Below are 25,806 nucleotides of genomic sequence, written 5' to 3'. Positions count from 1 at the left end.
ATTTAATTTTTGGTTTCGCGCAAGCTAGCCACCATGTCAACCAGTTGGGGAAATTTCTTCTGTGTCTTGTCCAGAATTGCCATCGAATCTGGAGCTCGTCTATATTTTCATTTGTAAGCATATGTGGACGGAGACACCAGAAGCCACGACCATGTGCATTTCCGAGCAGGGGGAGGCAAATTCGCACTGTCAGAGCCTTGTGATCTGTGAACGAGCAAACATGAGTAGCGGCATTTCTCAGTTGCTCACAGAGTCCATTGCTGATGTACATTCGATCGAGCCTGGAAGTCGCATTATGGGTAATATATGTCGGAGCGGGAGTTGCGGGGTAGAGCTTCACCCATACATCGTGCAGTGATAATTGCTGTACCGTTGCCTGTAGAGCAGGACTTTTGTTATCATGTGTTGCATCGCACTGCCGAAGCACGCAGTTGAGATCTCCGGCTAGTATTACGTGCTCGGTGTTGTGTCGGAGATAATAAGCTATCGTGCCGTTGAAGAAACGTTCTCTCTCGGTACGCAACGCTGATCCCGACGGTGCGTAAATGTTGCATATCGTTGTATTTTGTACCCTCAATGCTCCAGGCTCCAGGCTCTTCTCGACGTGTGAGAACTGAATGTGCTCTTTCAGCGCTATTGCTGTTCCTCTTCTCGCTAGATCCACATTACACACAACGTTAAACCCAGGAAGCGATTTGTTCTCCAGCTCTTGTAAGAAAACGATGTCCAGCTCCATCGTGCGACAAAACGTTCGGAGTGCGTCGAGCTTAGTGAGATTCGTGATCGTGTTAATATTTACAGTTGCAATATTATAGCTGACGTGCTGACTCATTTTCAACATTTATTCGGCCCTCTCGTCATCGCTCTCTTCCAGCCGTATTCTACCCAGCGGTCGTACTCGAAGTCTTCGACCAGTGAAAGAAGTGGACGAAGTGTCAGTTTCGTTGCCATCGGATCTACCACTAGCGGTTTTGCGAACCACTCCGCCGCTAGCAGGGAGTCCCTGAACTTGAGTATCGTTCAGTGACCCGCTGCCCGATGGCTGAGTCGCACTTGATGATGCGGGGAATGCTGCTATATTTGAGTAACTCAGCCCTATTCTGTATTCCGACGGATTGTCATTTCGTTCGAAACCATTATTTCGTTCGAGTTATAATTTCGCTTTCCCTGTTTCGAACGTTTTGCCCATTTAATGTTCGAAGAGAAACAGATCGAACGAAATGCAAAAGCAACTCGAATGAAATACAGATTGTAATGTTATCAAGTCGTTCGAAATATTTCGAATCGATCGAAATACAGAATAGGGGGGACTATGTCTTCGTTTGTTGACTGTTTTCGACGAAGTATTAATTTTGTTGCCATCGGGTTTACCACTAGCAGCTTCGCGATCCACTCCGCTTTTAGCAGGGGGTCGCTGAACTTGTCTGTCGTTTATTGACCCGCTGCCCGATGGCACAATCGCACTTGTTGATGCGTGTCGTTCTGCTAGGTCTGATCCCGTTTCTATGGAGACTGAAGAGGACAATAGCAGCTGCTGTTTTGGTCTCGCTAGTGGCATTGTCGGCATCTTTATTTTGTTCGCTGCTCGTGTTGCTGGGGCAGGCTGTTTCGCAGCATCAGCGTATGATTGTCGTTGGACACATTTCTTCGGCTGATCTCTCGGATAACCGGATGAATTCAGATTTAACGTTTTCGTCGTATAGTATCGAATGATTTATTTTTCAGTATCCCTTTCTTTATGGGGAACATTAATTAACAATGATTCACCGTTCAAGTTCGGAGCAAATTTTGTGAGCACATGTCAAAAATGCGAATGAAATTGGATAAATTTATATTAGAGTGCCAATGGATGTATGGGAAAAAGTAACCTTCGAATTTTCAAACGAAACTTTCTTAAAAATGTTGATTCCCACGAAAAATCACCCTATGCAAAATTTCAGCTCAATCGGACTTCATTTACAAGTGTCGTTTGAGTTTTTTGAAAACCGAAAAATCACAAATCACAAATGAGCAAATGTGCAAGGCGCATGAATTGCATAAAAATATTCGATTTTTTGACGTAGGCCTACGTCTTTCATGTCTATAGCGGGGTGTAAAATCAAAGTTTCGAAAACGAAAGCGTTACGCCGGAGACCGCGATTTTGAGCGTTAATAGCTCCTAAACAACTGAACGAAATGGTATGATAAACACTTCATTCGGAAGATAAAATGTCTACGCGTTATATACTTGTTACTTTTTGATCCAAAAACATGTTTTAATAGCCTTAAAATTGCTTTCAAAACAGGCTATTGAAATCACCAATCGGTATATAAGCGAGCGCCGCTCGGAAATCCACTCAGTTATAATTGAACAGCGATTGGAGCATGTTGTCGCTGTTCTGGTGAAGCTAACTTCGTTCATCGTGAGAGCACTGATGAACTGTGTCATTAGGAGCCTGTTTGTGCACTTTAGGCCAGAAGTGAATCCATCAGGAGGATAGTGATTTCACCAAAAAAGGCGATCAAGAAAGTACCAGCATCGAAAAACGGTTCCGCTTGAGGCATCGGACAGCCGCCACACACACATACACGCGCGCAACTCTTTTCGTTTGGTGGTTATCCATCATCGAGAAGAATCTGAAAAGATGTTATCGTTGCTGAAAAATAATCTGCCAGTTCCCCTTGAAATTTCAAGCGAAAGAGTTTATTTTAATGTATTCCATTCATATAATACTCCGATCAAATGCATTTGGTTTTGTGATGTTTCAATCAAACGCAATTAGCAGGAAAGCTTCTGAAGATTAATCGATTATTGCTCAGTTGCTGAAAGTTTCAAACTCAGAGAGTTCATTCGCCTCTAGTTTGCCTTCCAAATTGCCATCGTAAACCACACTTTCTCTCGATTCAATCACGGACAAAAAACATACTTAAGCGATATTCTGGTGGTGAAACGCATTCATTTTTCGTGAGGACACCGACTGGACAACATCGTTGCTGGACGAGCTGGACAGCGACTGAAAAAACTTAAAAAACATGTCACTCTTCTAAGCTCGAGTAGACCGCGAGTAATCCTCTGCAAAAATCAATAACTAATCTCTCTCAATGAAATTCTGCTGGTAAAATTTGTCTGGAATTTAAAGCAAAAATGTCCGGAATTCAAATCATGAATAAAAGAGTCCGGACTTCAAATTACAGCACAATGAAGATAATTACAAACTTGGAACAAATATAACATGATTTTGTGGAATTCAATGATTCATAACATACATGTTCATGCTATGATTTGTAAATATTTTTTAGTAGTTGAAGTTATTATCGTAAGCACATTAATTGTCCGGCTTTCGATGTATTTCGATATACTTTTCATTATATTATCCATACAAAACGCCGAAGCCATCTCGTCCAGGTCTACAGAGGACAGTTTTCAACACATATCATTCCCCTTCGGCTTCATTTAACGTTACATGCACCATCCAACGTCTAATCACCGTTCTTCTGAAATCATCGCAACAATTGAGCCACAGGTGGATTAACAAACAATACCCAACAATCAACGTCAACGTCAACTATGCGGTCGTGTTTCGAACACAATCTACATGTAACTTTTTTAATTAGGTTCAATGACTTTAATTAGGAAAAATATTCGAAAACAAGGAATTAAGTTGAAATTCCACTTTTCAATAACAAATGTACAACTTTTGTCGTTTTATTATGATTCCGGACTCCATTTGTCCCTGTCAGTGGCGATGAATTTAAATAGGGTCTCAGTTAGTAACGGAGACACATTCGCCTATGCATGTACTAAAGGGTGTGTCACATCAAATTGCATCACGGAAAAAACGCTGTAGAAATTCGCCCAGTAGACCGATCCTTTTGAAAATTTTAGACAGTAAAATAAAAACTATTAGACAACTTTTGGCATTTTCTTTTTATTCATACTTCGAGCCTAAGCCCGTATGCTCGCACCTTCCTCTTTACCCCGTCCATAAGGTTTGTACAACGTCAGGTTGTAGTTTTTTTGAACAGAAATCCATTTTCTCTTGAAGTCCGCCTCCGATTTGACAACTTTTGGGTTCTTCCGGAGGGCCTGCTACATAATCGCCCAATATTTCTCTATTGGGCAAAGGTCCGGCGCGTTGGGCGGGTTCATTCCTTTGGCACGAAGGTGACCCCGTTGGCTTCGTACCACTCCAACACGTCCTTTGAATAGTGGCACGAAGCGAGATCCGGCCAGAGATGGTCGGGCCCTCGTGCTGCTTCAATAGTGGTAGTAAGCGCTTCTGTAGGCACTCCTTAAGGTAAACCTACCCGTTTACCGTGCCGGTCATCACGAAGAGGGCGCTCCGCTTTCCGCAAGAGCAGATCGCTTGCCACACCATGTACTTTTTGGCAAACTTGGATAGTTTCTGCTTGCGAATCTCCTCCGGAACGCTGAATTTGTCCTCTGCGGAGAAGAACAACAGGCCCGGCAGCTGACGAAAGTCCGCTTTGACGTAGGTTGCGTCGTCCATTACCAGGCAATGCGGCTTCGTCAGCATTTCGGTGTACAGCTTCCGGGCTCGCGTCTTCCCCACCATGTTTTGCATTTCGTCGCGGTTAGGAGCCTTCTGAACCTTGTATGTACGCAGGCCCTCCCGCTGCTTGGTCCGCTGGACGAATGAACTTGACAAATTCAGCTTATTGGCGACATCCCGGACCGAACTTCTCGGATCACGTCTAAACTGCTTAACTACGCGCTTGTGATCTTTTTCACTGACGAAGCATCCATTTTTGCCGTTCTTCACCTTCCGGTCGATGGTTAGGTTCTCGAAGTATCGTTTTAGTACTCTGCTGACAGTGGATTGGACGATTCCCAGCATCTTACCGATGTCCCGATGTGACAACTCCGGATTCTCGAAATAAGTGCGCAGGATTAATTCACGACGCTCTTTTTCGTTCGACGACATTTTTCCAAATTTACGAAAAATTGACAGTGAGCATGGCCAACGTGATCTATACACTCTTATCTGATTATAAGCGAAAGCTGAAGATATAATTCCTAAAAATTAAATTTCTACAGCGTTTTTTCCGTGATGCAATTTGATGTGACACACCCTTTATTTCCATCTCAATGGCGGTCCCCAAGTGTATAGAAATTTGCTGTTTTGTTGGCAAAAGCCTTACACCCATCCTAGTTCCACAAAAAATAATACTCAATTCACACTCGGTGGACAGTTAAACCAACTTCAGTTGACTTCAATTTTCTTCCTCGTTTGAAAAAAATTATCTCTTTATTTGGTAGAAATTCTCCGAAAAAATATAATCCTTCCTTACAATGTGTGTAGATGATTTTTTTCTTCTTTCAATTAATGAATTAAAACAGAATCCGACCAGAACTGCAGATGAAGCGATAAGAATAAATTCTCCTACCGGATTCAAAACTATGGCGGATCCCTTTGATGATTCCCTTGCGGTGAGATTTTCTCTAGTAACCGACGATAACGAACCACAATTTATCATTCCATGTCCCATTGTTTCTCACATCCCCAAAAACGTAATGTTTCGCAATCGAGAACAAAAGTGCTAGAAAATTGAAACCTCATCCTCTTGACGACATTCCGTATGCACAACCAAACAAACCAACCCTCCTTTGAGCCAGGGCCAAAAAAATCCCGAAAACTAACGAAAGCCAATGACGCTGCAAAATGCCAAACACCGAAGCGAACGCACAAAAGAATTTTCCTCAAATCAAACATAATCCCATAAATTATTTTAAAATGACTTTCCAGCATCAGGAGCAGAATCGTGATTGTGCAACCACTCGTGGTTTAACATATGCAGAGGGTTATTATCCTGAGAAATATGCCACCGAAATGATATCGCCTTCGCTGCATTTTGCCGGCGAAGTTGTGTGGTGAAGAGGGGGAGGCGGGTGGTATATCCACTTCAATCCACAGTTTCCGGTATGAGTTTTTTCCTTCGTATTTCCTCATGGAACCGATGTAAAATAGCTGACAGGATTCCAAAGCTCGCGTATACTTTTCAACAGGAAATTCAATCATAAATATGTCTCATCGCCTCAACCCCTCTGTGTTCTCCACGCGCGGATTTACCACCTCACACTCATCCATTATCCATTGAAATCAAGAATCGAACCATTCCTCGGGGGTTCTCGAAAGGGACACGGTTATCGATTTTGACGATTTTCCGAAGCGTTATCATCACTGACTCAATCCATCCATCCATCCATCCACCCACGGGAAAATATGAAGTGTGCGAAATGATAAATGTTATTCCAATGTCGGTATGTGCTTTCATCATCAATACGCTTATGAGCGCCGCCAAGAAGTTTAATAGTCCTGGGAGGATGAAAAAAGAGCAACAAAAAAATGTGAAATGTCACTCCGATCGGTGCCACCTTTTCTTACGGAATTGCCCTCGACGACAACGACGACGATGACGACCTGTGAGCATTCTGAAAAGGGATGGCCCACCTTACCGTGCCAACCAAAATAAAGGAAGGACATGAAAAAAAGGGTGCGCCAGGGAATGATTTTTCGCTTCCTAAGTTCCTCCTGCTACCCATTGTCGGTGTGCCCTTTTACTGTCGCCCATTCTTTGTTTGTCATTGCTTTTGGAAATGTCGCAATATTCATACTTTTATGTCTGATGATAGAATAAAAAAAAGAAGGAGGAAAGTGGTGGATTCCTTTTGTCGTCTTTTACAAGTTGACTTTTGCTAGTCTAGGAAAACTGGGAATTGTTTCTTTCATCCAAAGCAAATGGCCTTTCGCCGTGTACAAAAATACCTAAACAATCGGTTTGATGAAATATTGCTCAATTTTGGTCCAATGCTTTGATCTCTATTTTCATATTTTCATATTTTCATATTTTCATATTTTCATATTTTCATATTTTCATATTTTCATATTTTCATATTTTCATATTTTCATATTTTCATATTTTCATATTTTCATATTTTCATATTTTCATATTTTCATATTTTCATATTTTCATATTTTCATATTTTCATATTTTCATATTTTCATATTTTCATATTTTCATATTTTCATATTTTCATATTTTCATATTTTCATATTTTCATATTTTCATATTTTCATATTTTCATATTTCCATATTTTTTCTTATTCTCTTATTCTCTTATTCTCTTATTCTCTTATTCTCTTATTCTCTTATTCTCTTATTCTCTTATTCTCTTATTCTCTTATTCTCTTATTCTCTTATTCTCTTATTCTCTTATTCTCTTATTCTCTTATTCTCTTATTCTCTTATTCTCTTATTCTCTTATTCTCTTATTCTCTTATTCTCTTATTCTCTTATTCTCTTATTCTCTTATTCTCTTATTCTCTTATTCTCTTATTCTCTTATTCTCTTATTCTCTTATTCTCTTATTCTCTTATTCTCTTATTCTCTTATTCTCTTATTCTCTTATTCTCTTATTCTCTTATTCTCTTATTCTCTTATTCTCTTATTCTCTTATTCTCTTATTCTCTTATTCTCTTATTCTCTTATTCTCTTATTCTCTTATTCTCTTATTCTCTTATTCTCTTATTCTCTTATTCTCTTATTCTCTTATTCTCTTATTCTCTTATTCTCTTATTCTCTTATTCTCTTATTCTCTTATTCTCTTATTCTCTTATTCTCTTATTCTCTTATTCTCTTATTCTCTTATTTATCTAAAATAACAATTTTCATTATTATATGATTAATTTTAATTACGGCTGATTTTTCATAAGGGCGTATGCAGAAACATTGACTTTTTTTTCAAAAAATGTAACTTAAAATCCAGATGTCCGATTAAAATATGATGTTTGACAAAGTTGTTAGAAAATAAATGAATCATTTAGGAAAAATAGCATTTTAAATTTAGTGTTCAAATATCTTTCTCAAAAATTAAATTTAATATTAAAATATTGTATTAGGCTGTCAAAAAAGTCCTGCGGTATTTTTTTTTTGAATTTTCATTTGTTCATAAAATTAGTTACAATCATCTGTTTTAAGTCAAATATGCGCCGTTTTGTTCGATGACTTGTTCCCAACGAGATGCCAACTTCATAATACCCCTGTTATAGAAGCTCGCTTCCTTATTGGCAAAAAACTCGGATAGCCAATTTTCACAGGCCTCTTTTGTGGCTATTTTCTGACTACCTAGCTCGTTCGCCATGGACGAAAACAGGTGGTAGTCACTTGGTGCAAGGTCCGGACTATACGGCGGATGCAAAAGAACCTCCCACCCGAGCTCCCGGAGCTTCTGGCGCGTCACAAAAGAAGTGTGTGGCCTGGCGTTGTCCTGATGGAAGACAATGCGGCCTCTTCTTCATGAGTGCTACCTTCAAGTTGTTGGTAGTACAGGTTCGAATTGAGCGTTTGGCCATAGGGAAGCAGCTCATAATAGATTATTCATTGACAATCCCACCAAACACACAGCAGAACCTTCCTGGCCGTTAATGAGGGCTTGGCCACCGTCTGAGCCGCTTCAGCGGGCTTCGACCACGACCGTTTGCGCTTCACATTGTCGTAAGTGACCCACTTTTCATCGCCAGTCACCATCCGCTTCAGAAACGGGTCGATTTTGTTGCGATACAGCAGCGATTCAGATGCGTCGATACGGTCAAAGATGTTTTTTTGCGTCAACGTTTGTGGCACCCATACATCGAGCTTCTTTGTGAATCCAAGCTTCTTTAAATGGTTAATAACGGTTTGATGACTTATCCCCAGCTCTTGGCCGATGCTACGGCTGCTACTATGCCGGTCTTTTTCGGCTAATTCAGCGATTTTGTCGCAATTTTCGACGACAGGCCTTCCGGAGCGTGGCGCATCTTCGACGACCTCTACACCAGAACGAAAACGTTGAAACCATCGTTATGCGGTGGAAATGGAAACTGTATCGGGTCCATAAACTGCACAAATTTTATTGGCAGCTTGAGATGCATTTTTGCCTTTGTCATAGTAGTACTGTAAAATATGTCGGATTTTCTCTTTATTTTGCTCCATATTCGCGACACTATAACTCACGAAAGACTTAACCAAACAAAACACTGTCAAGGACTATATTAGAGCGCGCAAAAATACCTTTCCAACAAGCTATAGTATGACTCGATACAATGAATACAACTAGAACTACGCGCTTACAACGACACCTCGCGGAAATACCGCAGGACTTTTTTGACGGCCTAATATATTCCAAACTCCCTTCTTTGATATTTCATTCTATATTTTTATTGGAAAGTCCTTCTAATTTAACTGAGCTCGACGTACAGTGGTGACGTGGTAAACTCACCAAAATAGAGATATGAATTTTTGAAATTTCAATACTTTGTGAAATCTTAACCATTTAAGAAAAGTAACTGAAAGAAAAAGGAGAAAAGGAAGAACTCTTGTGTAATAGGTAATAGGTAATAGAAAGAACAGAATGACGAAATGTACAGGAGCAACAAAGGGAACAGAAGTAACGGAATGGACAGAAGTAACATAAGAAACAAAAGGAACGGAAAAAAGAAGAATAAAAAGAAGGAAAAGAAAGAATAGAAGAAACTGAAGAAATAGAGAAAACAGAGGGAACAGAATAAGCAGAAGAAACAGAAGAAACAAAAGAAGCAGAAGAAATATAAGGAACTAAAAGAACAGAAGGAACATAGAGAACAAACGAAACAGAAGGAACTGAAGAAATGGAGGAAATAGTAGGAACAGAAAGACCAGAAGAATAAAGAAACAGAAGAAACAGAAAAAACAGAAGTAAAAAGGAAACAGAGAAATTCAAATAACGGAATGAACAACATGAACAATTGGAATAAACTAAAATAAAGGAATGAACAGTAATAGAAGCAATAGAAGAAGTTTTTTTATCCCATCTGTTTATTAGACTCATTTAGCAACTCAGCTGTAACAGAGCCGAATTTATTCGTATACATCTTTATCTTAAGATAACTATTGTTGTATATTACACTGTAGCCATTTTTAGGCTAGAAGAAGAAGTTGAAGACAAAGAAGAAACAAAAGAAACATAAGGAACTAAAAGAACAGATGGAACATAGAACAGAAGAAACAGAAGGAACAGATGGAACAGAATAAATTAAAATAACGGAAGGAACAGAAGTAACCCCAGAAACAGTAGTAACAGAAGAAACATAAGGAACAGAATGAACAAAAGAGCAGATAGTACTGAAAAAAAACAGAAGGAACAGACATAACAGAAGGAAAAAAAAGCAACTGAAATAACGAAAAGAAAAGTATGAAACATATGTAAATATGAGGGAACAGACAAAGCAGGAGAGAAAAAAAAGACATAAAAATAGAGGAAATAGACGAAAAATGGAAAAACAGAAGAAACAAAACAAGCATAAGGAACAGTTGGAACAAAAGAAATAAAAGGAATATAGATAAGACAAAAATAACAGAGGGAACAGAAGAAACAGAAAAAAGCAGAACCAAAAGAGGAAAAAAAGAAACAGAGTAAGCAGAGGAAACAGAGGAAGCAGAAGAAACAGATAGAACAGAAAGAACAGCAAGAACAGAAGGGACAGATAGGACAGAAATAACAGAGGGAACAGAAAGAACAGATGAAAAAGAACTAACAGAAGAAACAAAAAAGGAAATAGAAGAAATAGAGGAAGTAGAGGAAACAGAGGAAGCAGAAGAAACAGATAGAACAGAAAAAACAGCAAGAACAGAAGGGACAGATAGGACAGAAATAACAGAGGGAAGAGAAGGAACAGAGTAAACAGAAAGAACAGATGAAAAAAAAGAAACAGAAGAAAGAGAGGAAATTCATGAAGAAACAAAAGAAGCATAAGAAACAAGTAGAATCGAAAGAACAGAAGAAACGGAAGAAAAGCAAGAAAAATAACATGAGGAACAGAAAAAGCAGAAGAAACAGAAGGGACAGAAATAACAGAACAAAAAAATATAATGAAGCAAACGAAATGGACAGAATTAACAGCAGGAAAAGTAGGAAAAAACAGAAGAAACAGAAGAAACAGAGGAAACAGAAGGAACAACAAAGCAGAAGAAAGAGAAGGAAATGAAGAAATAGAAGAAACCGAAGTAACAGGCGAAGCAGACGAAGATTTTTATTGACGAAGTTTTATACGAACGGATAATTAATGTGGACAATTTTTGTTTTCAATGTTTTCGAGTAACCTGACGAAGTTTTTTGAACGGATTATATTATGTAGACTATCTAAATTTTTTTAAATTATCTTTTTTTTTTTAATTAGTATTGATCTCTATTATGTCTGTCATGATCTGGTGATGATGGACTATTTTTTTTTATTTTGTTGTTTTTATAGTATTATTAGTTGAAAAAAAAAAAAAAGTAGTCTACAAAAGTTTGAGCGTCGCGCGCGTGCCACAGATATAAAGGATATTAAATAGAAAGACTTTTAAGTGCCGGTCTAGGAAATTTTCGTAAAGGAATTTCTCTGAATGAGGATATTCATTGTCAATCCAAAACAAGGCTGGCGGTTGGTCTTGTGCTCTGGTGGACCCTTTGGCTGCAAGGGCCTCGTCGGGACCGTATCGGCTCTGTGGCGGACATGACTGAGTATTGGCTTATCTTTGGAAATTGCAATTTTTTTGAACTTATATCTGTGAATAAAATCAGTTTTTTTTTGTTTTTGCGAAACTGATTTCAATGTTGAGAAAAAATAAATAAATTATCTTTTAGATAACTCGTCTTGCTCAAACCTCTGTAGGGGAAGGAGGCGGGACCATCATCATCTAGAAGATATAGAAGAAACAAAATAAATAGAGGAAATAGACAAAAAACACAGGAGAAGCAGAAGAAACGAAAGAAGCATAAGAAACAGATAGAACAGAAGGGATAGAAGAAACAGAAGAAATAGAAGAAACAGAAGAAATAGAAGAAACAGAAGAAACAGAAAAAACAGAAGGAACAGAAGAAGCAGAAGCAAAAGATGAAACAAAAGAAGCATGAGAAACAGATCTAACAGAAAGAAGAGCGAGATCAGAAGGAATAGGTGGAACAGAAATAACAGAGGGAAGAGAAGGAACAGAAGAAACAGAAGGAACAGAAGGGACAGAAGAAGGAGAAATAACAGAGGGAATAGAAGAGAAAAAGAAGCATAAGAAACAGATAGAATAGAAAGAACAGAAAAAATAGAAGAAATTGAAGAAACACAGGAAACAGAAGGAACAGGAGGGATAGATTGAACAGAAGGAATAGATGGGTCAGAAAGAACAGAGGGAAGAGAAGGAACATGAATAACATTTAGAACAAACGAACATGTTGAGAAATATTACGGGTTAAATGACAAATAAAGAACGAAGACTGGTCGTTGTCTTCTTTATCGTTTTTTATTTCATTTTTGAAAGAAAAAAATTGCGGAAAAAAAATGGAAACAAGTATACACAATCAGATATGTGAAATCTGAGTACCGTATTCCTGGAAACTCGGGCCCCGAACCGAGCCCATTTCACCACCCTATCGATGCCAATCAATGGCGAATCACATTTTCGTTCCAAACATAAATTTAATATCGCCCATTCGCATGTCACCAAAGTGATGATGACAAAAATTGATCGCACCATCGCCGCCGCCACCCTCACCGTTGCCACCGCCGTCATCTTCGGGAGCGCCGTTCGTTCGACGCCGCATTCAATTTTCCAACCAAACTTCTCCCCAGCCTTAAGCGTGGCTCACACAAAAGGAAAGATGACTATTTATTATTTTTTATTGCGCCATGTATGGTTATCGAAGTGAGTTTTATCAATTTTATTCGTGCCGAAAACGGCAATAATCCCACCAAAAAAAACACGCACATTGAAAATCACTTCCCATCCGCAAGAAAAAGGAAGCAGGGAAGCAAAGCATCTATCTTCCCCATGAATCCCAATTCTAACAATCCTTGCCTATGTTGTGTGCAACTCAAGCGATGTAATTGAATTTAAAATCCAACCAATGTTTGCACTTAATTGTTCGTGTGATGACGTTGCACTTTACCAATAAAAAAAAACTAGATTGAAACATTCCGCTTCTTTCGAATTTTTTCAATTCTAGCCAGAGAATGAGTTTGCAATGTTCCCGTTGCTTTATCTCATTTATCATGTTGCTAATTTTCTCATGAACTCGAGATGAAAACGGTTGTGACAGCAACAAACACTATTCACAGCTCGTATTGTCGGGACACATTTATTATTTTACCCCGCAGCTGCCCTCTCACAAAAAGGACAGGGAAATCTTAATATCACACGGACAATTGCATCTTGAGTAAGAGGAATATGACTTACGCTGGTTTAATCCTGTCCGCTCGTAAAACGTTCGCCTTGGAGTTGATGTCCATCTTCACACTCGTCCGCAGTCAATTGCGTCAAACGGCGGCAAATGAAACGATAAAACACTCGTCCTGTCCTGTCTGTCTGTCGTCGCCCTGGCCACGGGCTCAGGTTTCCGAGATCCGAGAAATGCAGAGCAAATGTTATCACACTAGCAGCAGGTTATTACAGAACTACTGCTGATAGCGCATATTTTATTTTTATTGTTATTAATGCCGTTTTATTGTGTCTCGTTTATTACGAGCGACTCGGCCCGGTTCGGTCGTGCTAAGTCGTAAAGGAAAGCGGCAATATTCGGAGAACATTGGGGGTATTTAGCCAATTGAAGCTAGGGTGTGATTGTCTGTTTCCTTGCCGTTGATGAGGGTGACTGGTACCACGGTGGGAAACTGGACACAAGTGTCTATTTTGCGGGAGATAGGACGTGTCAATAGAGAATTTCATGGTTCTGTCTCGCGATGACCGATGAATATTGTATGTTGGAGAAAGGGGGAACTCACTGACATACATTTTTCGAGTGAATCGCTGTTGTTTACAGAGTACTGGGTGTATGTCGACAGTCAAGTTGACGAAATGTAATGGAAATGGTAAATATTCACAACACTTTTCTCTACAAACCAAGTGTGAATTATTCTTATATTCCATGTGTGTTATTCAGGACAGGGTAGAGACGCTTATAGCGGCATCAATTCGCTTAGAGGAATTGTTTCCGGGTTTTCGTCGCTTTTCTTAAAGATTTGGAATAAACTCCGCCTCCGAATGACGGATCTCTATAGTAGCATGTCCGAAAAAGAACTCGAAACTATTGAGAACCAGAGCAGAGGGTCCAAAGTGGACAGTTGTAATAGCTGTTATCCATGGTTAATATGCAAAAAAAAAGAAATGGATAAACTCCTAATCAAATCACTAATCACAGTGAATCCTGATCCTCACCTGCCCCCACTAACAACTATCCCTTCCTTGATAAACGCTAGGAAACCACGCTATAGAGGCGACCTTTCTGGCCTTCGGGCGGCGAATATCATACTAACATTCCCTTTTCCCCTGGTGACTGTAACGACGAGGCCGGCGTAGTTATTGACTATTTAAAGCTCGATTCAGAATTACTTGCTACTCCCAAGCGTCATACGGTGTGTTCTTTGTGCAATTTTGCTGGTTCAGGTCAATCACGGATAGCAACTACGAAGTGTACAGTCCAGCCAAACTTACCAACCCTAGACAGTTTCCCTGAACTAGAGCCAGAATAACGATCTTCGATTATATAATTTTTGACCCGAACGGGAATCCAACTCGAAGCCGAACCCGATTCTTGGTAAGCGCCACGCTAGCCACTAGGCTATGGGGACCACTAACCATTTCAAACATGCTTGGATGAAATAGGTTGCACATTTGTTCAGTATTTTAACCCGTTTCTAATTTTGGGATTACTAACGAACATTGGAGTTTTCCTGGATTTTTTTGTATGTATTGCTCATACGCCCACTTCCAATTCTTGCTATGGAACCCTTCGCAACTTTGTGTCATGCCATGAAGCCATGAAGTTCTGTAGTGACCGATGATCGAATTAAGTCGTTGCTGAGCATAATCACGCGATTTCATTCCGTGGACCATATCTTTGTCCTGATCTGGGCTCGGCATAGTCATATTCAACTGAGTATGAAAAAATTCCCATTGGAAATGACTTTTGGCTTCTTCCAGTGGTTTCTCCGTCAACATGACAGTCAGTCAGTCGGGCGTTTAATCGCCATCTCCCTCTACGACTCGACTTTCTCATTTGAATCCTACCCGTCAAATGAACTTCCTAGCATTTTGAAGTGACTCCCCTCAAAATGAATTCAATTTCTCTCTCTCATGTATCACATATGCATGTATCGATGTTTGAGTTCAACGTGGTTTGACGTAAACTACAGGTGAGCTAGTTTTTTTTTTGTATTGAACACGAAAATTACTCACACATATTAAATAGCGTGCAGGGTTGTTGATATAAACCCGTTTTTCTGTATGTTTTTTTTTTCACCAAATTTTACTCGGAGACAAAGTGAACTAAAATTTTGTTAGAGTTCCTCCCAAACTGCCCGCTATTCACTAATACTAATGTCTAGACCATTATAGTATACCTGATAACGGGACTGTCCACATACCACGTGGACAACTTTAGGGGGGTAGGGGTTACGAAAATGTCCACGATTTTCCACGGTGAGGAGGGTGGGGGTTTAGATAATGTCCACGTGGACACGTTAAATGAATATTGAAAAAACAATCACTTCTGTATTCAAAAATACGTGAAATCTATTCTGCATTTCCAAGAAAAGCCATATTGATCAAAAAATGGTTGAGCTTTCTGATACTCTGGTAGTAGTTTCTGATATCGTTGAACTTCTTTCCTAAATGTGTGTTCTGAAAATGACGTACATGAACTGAAAGTGATCGATTTACTTTCATTTTTAGAGTCATTGAAAAAAATGAAAGATGAAGACGCCACCAAAGTAAAAACTACGTTTCTATTTTTTAGAACTCCCAAGTTTTGCGAAAATGGAGCACGAAAAACAATTTCTTTCATGGATGCACAGACCGTTTTTCTGGATTAGTGTCCCTAGTAACGTTTGGTAACGTTTGATGAGAAATTCTTGCGAAGTGTTTTCGCTAAAGTCATTCACATTGAATTACGAAAGCATACGAATCGTCCTACAACGAAAACAAGTTGTACGAGTATGGTGAAAGAAATTCATATCAATAACAAATGTGACTTAAAGTTATTCTCGGACACGATACAATTCAATATTAGAAAATTCAGTGGAATATAAATAGAAATTTAAAAAATTATTTATTATCCTGTAAGCTTGAATATTACTTACATCGTTCAATCTATGTGAAACTGAGCGACATTTTTCATGTCTTGCTGCACCGATCTTGATTGTCTGCTTCCAACTTTCTGATGTGGGCAGAGGCAACTGTCAAAGCAAAGCAAAAGTTTGGGAAGTTCTTTCTTTTTTCACTCTAAGAGATCCCGCGCTTCATTCGGATTGGCTGACGAAAAAAAGTTCACAAAAACACTCCTATTGGCTTGTCCGGGAGGTTTGTATCACCACTGATGATCATCAAATCGTGATGCATGTGAGGTGGGTAGAAGAGAGATTAAATGCACAATGCCCTACCCCTCGCAGCTGACAGTATAACAGTGATGTTGGTGTTATATCATAGCAGCAGTAGTAGCACACACGTCACATCATTTCCTCCTTCAGCAGACAACGGTCGAATAGGTAAGCCACACTTAAGGCCGTTTTATATTATCCAGCACGTAGCGTAAACGGCACGTACCGACACCGGCAGACAAATACATGATGTATTCATATCATCAGGCATAGTAACTTCTCTGTACGGACCGGAAGCGCAGACGGAGCGTAGAAATGCTACTGGTGATTGAACCGATGTCGTACCGAAGAGCGACGAACGCACCCATACCACGAACTTCGACGTTTGATTTGTATGTATGGTGCTACTCGCCCGTGTAGTTCGTGCCCAGCACCGGCAAATTATTCTTTTCGAGAATTCCTTCATGCATTTGTCTGAAACGTGCTGTGTATGTCCGGAGCCGTTCCGCTATATATACGCATACACATTTGAAACACACGCAATAATATTTGACTTGCATGAAACGTGCCGTGCCGGTTACGCTACGTGCCTGATAATATAATATTACCTTTAATATTTCCTCTCTGTATCGGGTGATTTCACTGTAGGCTTATACTACCGGCATTGAGGAACCCTTGCAGTGAATATCGGGAGCTCCACATTGGCGATCCTGCCGGACATTTTATGTTTTTTGGCAAAAAAACAATACATTAAATATTCAGTGAAACCACCCGGCCGATATTCTTTAGGAAAGCTAGAGGAAAGAAATTCAAGAAAATGGCGTGTTGGGACAACCGCCTGTGAAAATAAATGGCGTGTCGGGACAACCGCCTGAGATATTGCGTGTTGAGATAACCGCTTGGAAAAGTGACGTGTCGGGACAACCGTCTGAAAAAAGCGTGTTGGGACAACCGATTGGAAAAAGTGACGTGTCGGGACAACCGTCTGAAAGATTGCGTGTTGGGACAGCCGCTTGGAAAAAGGGGCGTGTCGGGACAACCGCCTAAAAACTGCGTGTTGGGACAACCGCTTTTGAAAAAAATGGTATGTCGAAGAAACCACCCAATATCGAAAAGAAACAACGAGTCGGAAAATGCTCGATCAGTAACAATAGTTCCCAGGAAACAACATTGTATGCACTGAAGCAGATGATAGCTGGAAGTGTCGTGACATTCCGGCGTATAAAGCGATGACAAGTAATACGAACGTCCGATGAGATCAAATCCAACCTTTCTCATAAAACGTACCTGCAAACAAAATGTGGTTTAAAGTGGTTCAAATATATTGGAAGCTCTGAGATCGCAGCGTCTCTATCCAACGTTTGTGACACATACAACGGTCACAACTGCTTTATCTTTCAATGGGTGAAGAATTGCAGGGTATTGTACGATCATGTAAGTTGAGGCCAAACCTGAAGGAAGGTCATTGCTACACAACTTTTGTTAAGAACATCGAAAGTCATTTTTGATCAACAATCGACACTGCGGCTGAGCACGAAACATTTTCGTGCACGCGACAACGATCAGGAGAATCGATTATGAGCTTCCATGCCAGACAAATGAGAATGTACGTCTTTGTGAGTATATTGCAGCAGATCAGAAACGTTTCGTCAAAGCTCAGTTGCTCGAGGACATGTTCAACCGCGAACTTGCTAGAATTGCTAGCACATTTAGTGGCGAAGCGAAATTCATCGTACAATCGGCAACGAGAGACGGAGTGTATCAGATTGATACAGCTTGTACAATGATACTTCAATCAATCATATACGCTCTACCAAAGCTCCATTGAAGCGTAGGACGGGAAACGAATAAACCAGAGAATTTAGACTAAAGAATATCGTGCTAGCATTGCTTTTTCTAGGAGTCGTCGGGAACGTTGTTCCAGATGTAATAGGAGGGCGCACCGCAACAGGTTCTGCCCGTTATAAAATTGAAATGCAGTAAATGCGGTCAACTTTGGCCGCGTCCTGCCGACTGAATTAACGCGTTTCAGTCGCAACAGAATTCAGCTGCAAAAAATGAGACAACCCAATTGGAAGTGGAAGCTTTGTAGTCAGGAAAGTGGTCGAAGTATCTGAGCAGATTTTAAGCTGTCTCGAATGACCTATCCATCAAGAACGGAATATTGACAAAACTCAAGTGTGCGAGTGTGGTGACCTGGCATGGCCACAGATGCTGATCAATGGGTCATGCGAAACTTGTGCCACGAATGGTAGACCGGTGAAACCAACTCCAATGCAAAGGATATTCTCTACTAAAACGGTTTGAGAGACGATTGCGCTCGATACCAATGGTGAAGAATTTGAAAGCTTTTTTCGTGGAAGAGGAATTCAGACAATATACTCTACACCATTTTTCCCACAACAAAATGGGCTAGTCGAAAATTTTATGAGAATTGTTAATGAAGCAATGTCAACCGCATCATCAATCGGGAACAACTACAATGATGAGCTGCAGGCTGCAATAAAGCCACATAATGCTGCTGCCCACTCAACCACCAGAGCTTCTTCAGAGGAAGTTATGCTAAAAAAGAAAAACCAGGGTGGTTTGGCACTATTGAACCGGGGATAAGCACATATGAAAGATATTAATGAATTTTGACAGTTGGTTTGTTATTGAGTGCGTGCAGTACTTGTTTCTATCGCTGCGTGTTGAGTACACAGATGTCACCTAGACAGATTGTCGTCATTTTTTTTTTATTACCAAACCTATAAAATATGTGGACATGTGGCAAACTGTATTAGTGATAGATAGAGTATCCAGGTCAAAATTGACCGTGAGGACTGTAATCAGAGGAAATTCACGCAGCTGAATATTTTTTATAACATTTTTTTGAGTATTTCGTATCGTAGATTGAAAAAAGAAAAGAAATGGAATGACAGACAAAAGATTAAAAAAAAAGAAAAACAACACAAAAAGAAGAAGGAAGAAGGAAGATGTGAGGTGCGTAGAAGAGAGATTAAATGCACAATGCCCTACCCCTCGCAGCTGACAGTATAACAGTGATGTTGGTGTTATATCATAACAGCAGTAGTAGCACACACGTCACATCATTTCCTCCTTCAGCAGACAACGGTCGAATAGGTAAGCCACACTTAATATTTCCTCTCTGTATCGGGTGATTTCACTGTAGGCTTATACTACCGGCATTGAGGAACCCTTGCAGTGAATATCGGAAGCTCCACAATGCAGATCAACAGTAATCCACAGTACGCGACACATGAACTAACAGATTCATTACAAATAGTCATATTCACTGCTTACGTAAAACGCTGCAATGTATGGTTCTACACTATTTGATCGAAAGTTAAATGATGGATCGTGGCTCTATCAGCGGCTCGCTTTATAAACGCAATGAAAACTCGCAGTTTTCAAACAAATCGCAATGGACGATGAAAAGTTTAATTATTTATAAAAATGTTGATCGGAAAAATTCTTTAGGACAAGCGAAATGAACCTCCATTAGTTATCCCTAAAGCCGATCTTCACTTGAAGGAAGTCGTTCATTGAGTCTGGTGGAATTGGAAATTCTGTTTTACGAATTTAGAAACAATCGTCAACACGTGGAGACTGTAGTCTTAAATCTTGAGAAGACATACAACAGAACCTGGATTCCATTAGTTCTGAATACAATGACAGACTGGGGGATAGACGGCAATCTGCTGCACTTTGTGAAAAACCTGGCGTCAAATCGAACCTTCGAGGTAAATGTTGGGTAAACCAGTTTTAGGCGCCTCAACGAAGAAACTCTAGATTCCATCCAGATTCCAAGATTCCATCCAGACTCCATGATTCCATTGTTCGCATCAACCTATACGACAACAACCTGAGGATGAACTGCGTCTCTCGGTTTTTTTTAACCATTACCAAACCTCAGAGGAGTAACACTTAATGATCCGTTTACGGGTGGCCAAAGATGGTCTCTAACTGACGTGCCTGGCCAGAGGTGAACTTAACTGCGGATTATCTTTGGATTGCTACATTGAATATCAACAGGTCCGGTATGCGCTGAAGTGCCCTTCGTGGACGCGGCGAAAATTTCCAGAACTGCGAGCTTTCTTGTCTAATCCAGCGAAGGCAAGGAGACGAGTCTGACTATCTTAACAAACAAAAATCTTACAACAGGTGAAAGGATGCCGGTGGTCAGAGTGGACCAGGTGATCATCAGAAACAACTTCAGAGCTGGGACGAGCTGAGTGAGCCTAAAACGAACGAAATTCATCTCACGAAAGTTGTTCGTTGAAGCGGCTTGAAGTGGTTCGAAAAATCAAAGGCTCCATAACCAGAATCGAAGACGTGAAAGCGATGAGGGAGCAGTGAATCCTGTCCAGAGTAAGAACCAGCCACTGCAAAATATCACATAACCTCAACATGAGATTCTTTCATCCCCTTTGCGATCTGTGCGAGATCCGCAATTCGGTCGAACAAATCGATTGTGTTTGTCTGAAATACGAGAACCTCCGGAAGTTTGACGGGGCAGCGGGAGCATTTGTGGTCATCCTTGAAGATAACCAATCATAAACTGCTGCACTGCTTTATTTTCTCAAAAATGGCAACTTGTATTCGAAAATTTGAATAAGAAATTGTCCTTGTTTCCTTGTTTTTTCCCCTCCATGTTTCATCGCCATTGGTCTGGAGTCTTGGTTATCCGTATCTGTATGTAAAATCAATAATGTTGGAAATAAGTTCATTGTAAACAGACCTCGCGGCACTTATTAGGTCGTTCTTGCTGAGACGAATCAGCTTAGGAGTTTCAAAAGAGGAGAGGATAGCTAAAATTCTAAAAAAATTAAGAATAAAAAACGTAATATAACCTAATAATAACGTTAATGGAATTTCGTAGAAACTATACAGCTATACAATAATTTCACGGGAAATGTTGGGGAACAAATTGGGAACAAACCGCTACTTTTTAAAAAGCTAACATTTCTAACAATGTCAAGAATAGAAAATAAAAACACATTTAAAATGGAATTTGATAGCAATTCAATTATTTTCCAAATTTGTTGTTCAAAAAATGGAGAAATGTCCACGTGGTCAACAGGGGTATAGATAATGTCCACGCTTGTCCACAGAGGGGGAGGGGGTGTCTAAAATCGTACTTTTTCTGTCCACGTGGTATGTGGACAGCCCCTAACTGTCTAAGTTCATTGGTTTGAATTTACGGTGGGTAGACAATAAATCGTCCATTAACCCTTTCATTACGGCAGTGTGCTCCGCCGAAGTGCTACACCTTCGGGACGATAATATTCGGCTACTCTTTCAGTCTGATCGGATGGTTTTTAGTGTCAAGATGTACAATTTACAAGAACGTGTATTTTTAGTGAAATCGTATTACTCGAGCAACCGAAGCTTTAATGAAACTTTGACCTCTTATGGTAAGAATTTCATTCAGCGTTTAATCTGAAAGACCCTGTATTATAGCGGCTTTCAACATTCTAGGCTGGTTTGTCACATTACTTTCATTTTTTTTGGAAGAATGTCGGAAGTGTGAATTGAACCTTTTGAGTGAGAAGTACGGATGTTACCACTACGCCAGATCGCCTCCGTGAGAAAATAATGTCAAGTTTACTCATTAAACTAACTGCAAAGTTTTTACATTGATAATTATTCAGTAAGAAAAAAAACTAAAGATAGGGTTTTCGAAGATATTTGGCTATAGAGGTCTGAGGCATGACTTAATTCTGAAAAAGGGGTCTCTTGTCCAAAAAATTTACGAAAATCTTTCTACCAAATACCAACTACTGTTTTCCGAAACAGTCCACGTACAAAATGTTGTACAGAGTAGAACAATTCTTCACCTTTTTTGGCCGAAAATTTTATGTTTTATTTCAATTTTTAAACTTACCGCTCTCTATTGGGAAACCCTCTGATAAAATAAATCAGTTCCATCGATGCGTGTATTGCTAAAATGTTCAAAATAATTTTTGACGGATTCGCGATGACTAACAGGTGTTTTTTTTTTGCATATTCAGTTTACAGATTCCAGGTGTAGTTAACCGAAACCATTGGTTGTCTGCACGCAGAAAAACAACTGTTCATTCATCTCGATTTCACTCTGACAATTTCCTTGTATTCATTATCATTCCATCGAATTTAATTCAGCTCAAGCACATAGTTTCGCAACTAGTTATCCGAATCTTAACAATGGGGGACGGGAAACAATAACATCCATTCGAAAGGGGTTTCGCCCCGGAAAACAACCGTGCATCTTGGGGTAGTCAGCGGTTGCCGGAAAATCATCGAAATCTTATAATCTAACAAAATATGGATCTACACATGTGAGACACACTCGCTCTGGGCGAGGGATGATTCCCCATGTGTGATATGCATACGTTTCCCGGAAGAGACGGAGAATCCTGATTCTGCAAGAAAAGATTATGTTTCCGGATTCACAACTTCTTGTAAGACATACACGGGGATCGCTCGCAGGGATGAAACGGAGCTAGGAGCTAGGAGACAGGTCGGTCGGTTGAAAGCAAAACAATGATTCCGTGCGCTTAGACTGAATCATTGAGGGAGACGGAGAGCAGCTCTGCAAAAACACGACACGCTTTGCTGGACCAACCGTTGGTGGGATGATCGGAAAAGACAACGACCCAGCGGGGATATCTTCGAGGGGTCAGAGACGGAGGTCCGCCGCGATAGAGCAGACAAATCTGTATGTATCACACGACGCTGGCTTGTAGCGAAGATGGAAACTTTTAAAACATGTTGCTCCTTTTCGCATCTCCTTCGGTGTTCGGAACGGCGTTGATGACGGCGGAGATGGTAGTTTTCGGTACGTCTGGGTCCAAGACGACGAAACTTAGTTTGATACAGCAGGATTCCAGGCTCTGTTAAATGTGAATTAAATCATTTGTACGAATTGCAAGCCGTTGAGCAGGGGACAGGAAATCGACCCAGGCGGACAACCCATCCCTCGAACACACAACTAGTTTTGCAGCGGCATGTTCCGGACAAAGTGAGCATCCGAAACCTAATAAAGAAAGATGCAACATATGTTAAATATTGCCTTCGTTCCAGGTTGGGGAGTTATTGGACTAATAAACTTGTGCATACAAACTTCCTGGTTTTGCTCTTAAGTAGCCACAAAAGATTTTAATACCCCACCTCGAAGCGGATTCCGCTCACAGGAATGGAGCCGCTTCTCTTCCGGCTTAAGTGGGGGAGAAACCTTTAAAATTCAATATTGGATTTTAATACGGGGCATTATTTAGCACCGGTGTGTGCGCTTTGGTCTGTCGGTGGCAATGCACAAAAAGGGGGAGCAAAAATTCATAAAGACAATAAGCTGATATTTCCTCCGGCTGCGATGGCCATTTGGCACCCGGCTAATGATCTCAAAGCAGGACTTCCTCCTAATGACTTACCTGGGAATGGTCGATAACAATTACGCTTGCCGGAATGATGGACATTATGGAAATTGTTCGTATTTTCGAACTTTGGGGTCGTGGCTGTTTCAGCAGCATCTTTCTCGCGAGAAAACGGAAGACAAAGGAAATGATTCTGCGCATTTGAAAGGGTCCTGGGAAACAGTCAGTCGCTCGGAAGATGAGATTGGGTGTGCGAAGTTGCGTCAATTTATAGCTATACGAGGAGTGATGGGTTTCGATTAGAAGTGATATCATTAATGTTTCCATATTTTTCGTCTGAGATTTTTCAGAACAATAAAATAATGAGTCTGGAGTAAACAAAGATCTTTTGAAAGATAGTCTGAATCCATCTACATAGAAATCCAATCTTGAAAAATCTTTTCAAAGCCAGTCAAATTTTGCTTCAATCTTAAGGACCATACAAACCCAAAATGCCTCTGCGAGTAAACATGTCTTAATAGAACCGCCACCACATGGCGAAGTCAAAAGTTATTAGCAGCCAAACAATATCCGTCCGAGATCACGAAATGTTGCATGCCTGGCATCCGTATATGTGGCCGTCGCATGCAATCGCATGGGTTTTTTGTATATGCATTAGCAAAAAAAAAAAAACAAAAACGCACAACCAAAACGCCATCACATCCCTAAATCAAGTGCGGATCGGGTCCATTCATCTCGCGCGATAACATTCACCCGCTGCCGCCGCAGATTCACAAATTCATGCATTTTATAGAGACATCTTCCGGGGGCGTGTGCTCTCTCGCGCGGGAACCATCCGAATATGTCCTTTTTTTTCGGTGGCATACCGGGCTCTGGACTTGTTTGTCCCGCGCACATACCCGCAAAAAATACTCATTAAAATCCGGTAAACGATAAGTAAGATGCATTTAAGATCGTAAATACGATAAAACTATTCAACATTGCGTTCTCAATTTTCGGTGCATTCTTCTGTCCTCCCTCTCGGTGGACTGCATTCAGAACTGCACGGCTACCCGTGGCCAATGCTGCACCGAAACCAGTTTTTGCCCTTGATTTTTTTGTGGTTGTAGGATTGCTCTAACGCGCGGCAGGATGAATTCGAATGCCGCTCTTGACTCCCTGACGGTGGATGCGAACGCGTTTAGGCTGTTCATTAGACGGCCAGATAAATCCCAAATTTATCTCGCTCACTTGATCTTTCATACGGGCATCGAAAAAATGTACGAAACCGTACGTATGAACGTAACAAATCTGAGTGCCACAAACAGGATCACAATATGTGTCCTTCTGCCTCCTACGACAAACAATCTGCGAAAGTGTTTGCTTTTATAAATCAGTTTTTGATACATATTTGGACCGTTTGCTTTCACGACCAGTTTGGTCTACAGTCTAAAATGGCAAAATTGCTTATTCGCTGAGAGAAATAAACTGCTTCTGAGTGTTGCTTTAACTAATCTCACTAATCTCCGTAAATAAAAATATATGTCTTGAAGTGTTTTTCGTTTCAGAGTAATTTAGAAATAGTTTCTAACTCGTCTTTGGTTTTCGTTCTACTGCGGCTAATTTGAAGTGACTCCCGTGATCGGGAGTTATTGTTAATCACGCAAAAGTTTCCAGGTGTTCAGATCACTTATAAAAACCCTTATGGTATTTTGTATTTTATATTCATTGTAACTAATTTTGAAAACATAATTCGTGAGTGTTTTTCTCTTTTTCGCATTTTCATTCAATTCAAATCACTACTAATTAGCTAACTCAACAGATCCTTTTAAACTTTTTCTCACAATTAACAATATTTTCATTTCTTTTTTTGTAACCCCCTGTCTGACAAGTCCAAGTCGACTACCTGCAACCAGAGATGCCAACCTTCCTGATTTTTCAGAATTTCCCAGACTTTTTAGCACGCTCCCTGATATCCTGACGAACACTAAATTTATCCCGATTTTTCTGAAATGATCCCGATTTCTCCTGATTTTTGTACTCTTATTCTTATTGTACTCGTTATTCGTAATAAATATACTGGCTTCCATGCCAAAGTTTTCTGTCAT

The 25,806-nt window shown here is 40.1% G+C and overlaps 1 protein-coding gene across 1 annotated transcript in view; it reads right to left on the bottom strand.

Annotated features, from left to right (window-relative positions):
• Positions 1–841: 841 nt before the first annotated feature.
• The window catches only part of LOC129773027 (uncharacterized), an 85,076-nt gene continuing 60,111 nt past the window's right edge, over positions 842–25,806 (bottom strand). The window contains exon 2 of the mRNA XM_055776580.1: positions 842–1,100. Within this exon, the coding sequence (XP_055632555.1) occupies positions 842–1,100 (259 nt within the window). The remainder of the gene's footprint in view (positions 1,101–25,806) is intronic.

The sequence above is a fragment of the Toxorhynchites rutilus genome, chromosome 3, assembly GCF_029784135.1.
Source record: "Toxorhynchites rutilus septentrionalis strain SRP chromosome 3, ASM2978413v1, whole genome shotgun sequence".
NCBI lineage: Eukaryota > Metazoa > Arthropoda > Insecta > Diptera > Culicidae > Toxorhynchites > Toxorhynchites rutilus.
The sequence above is the reverse complement of the archived record's forward strand: the minus strand, read 5'-3'. Positions and strand labels throughout refer to the sequence as shown.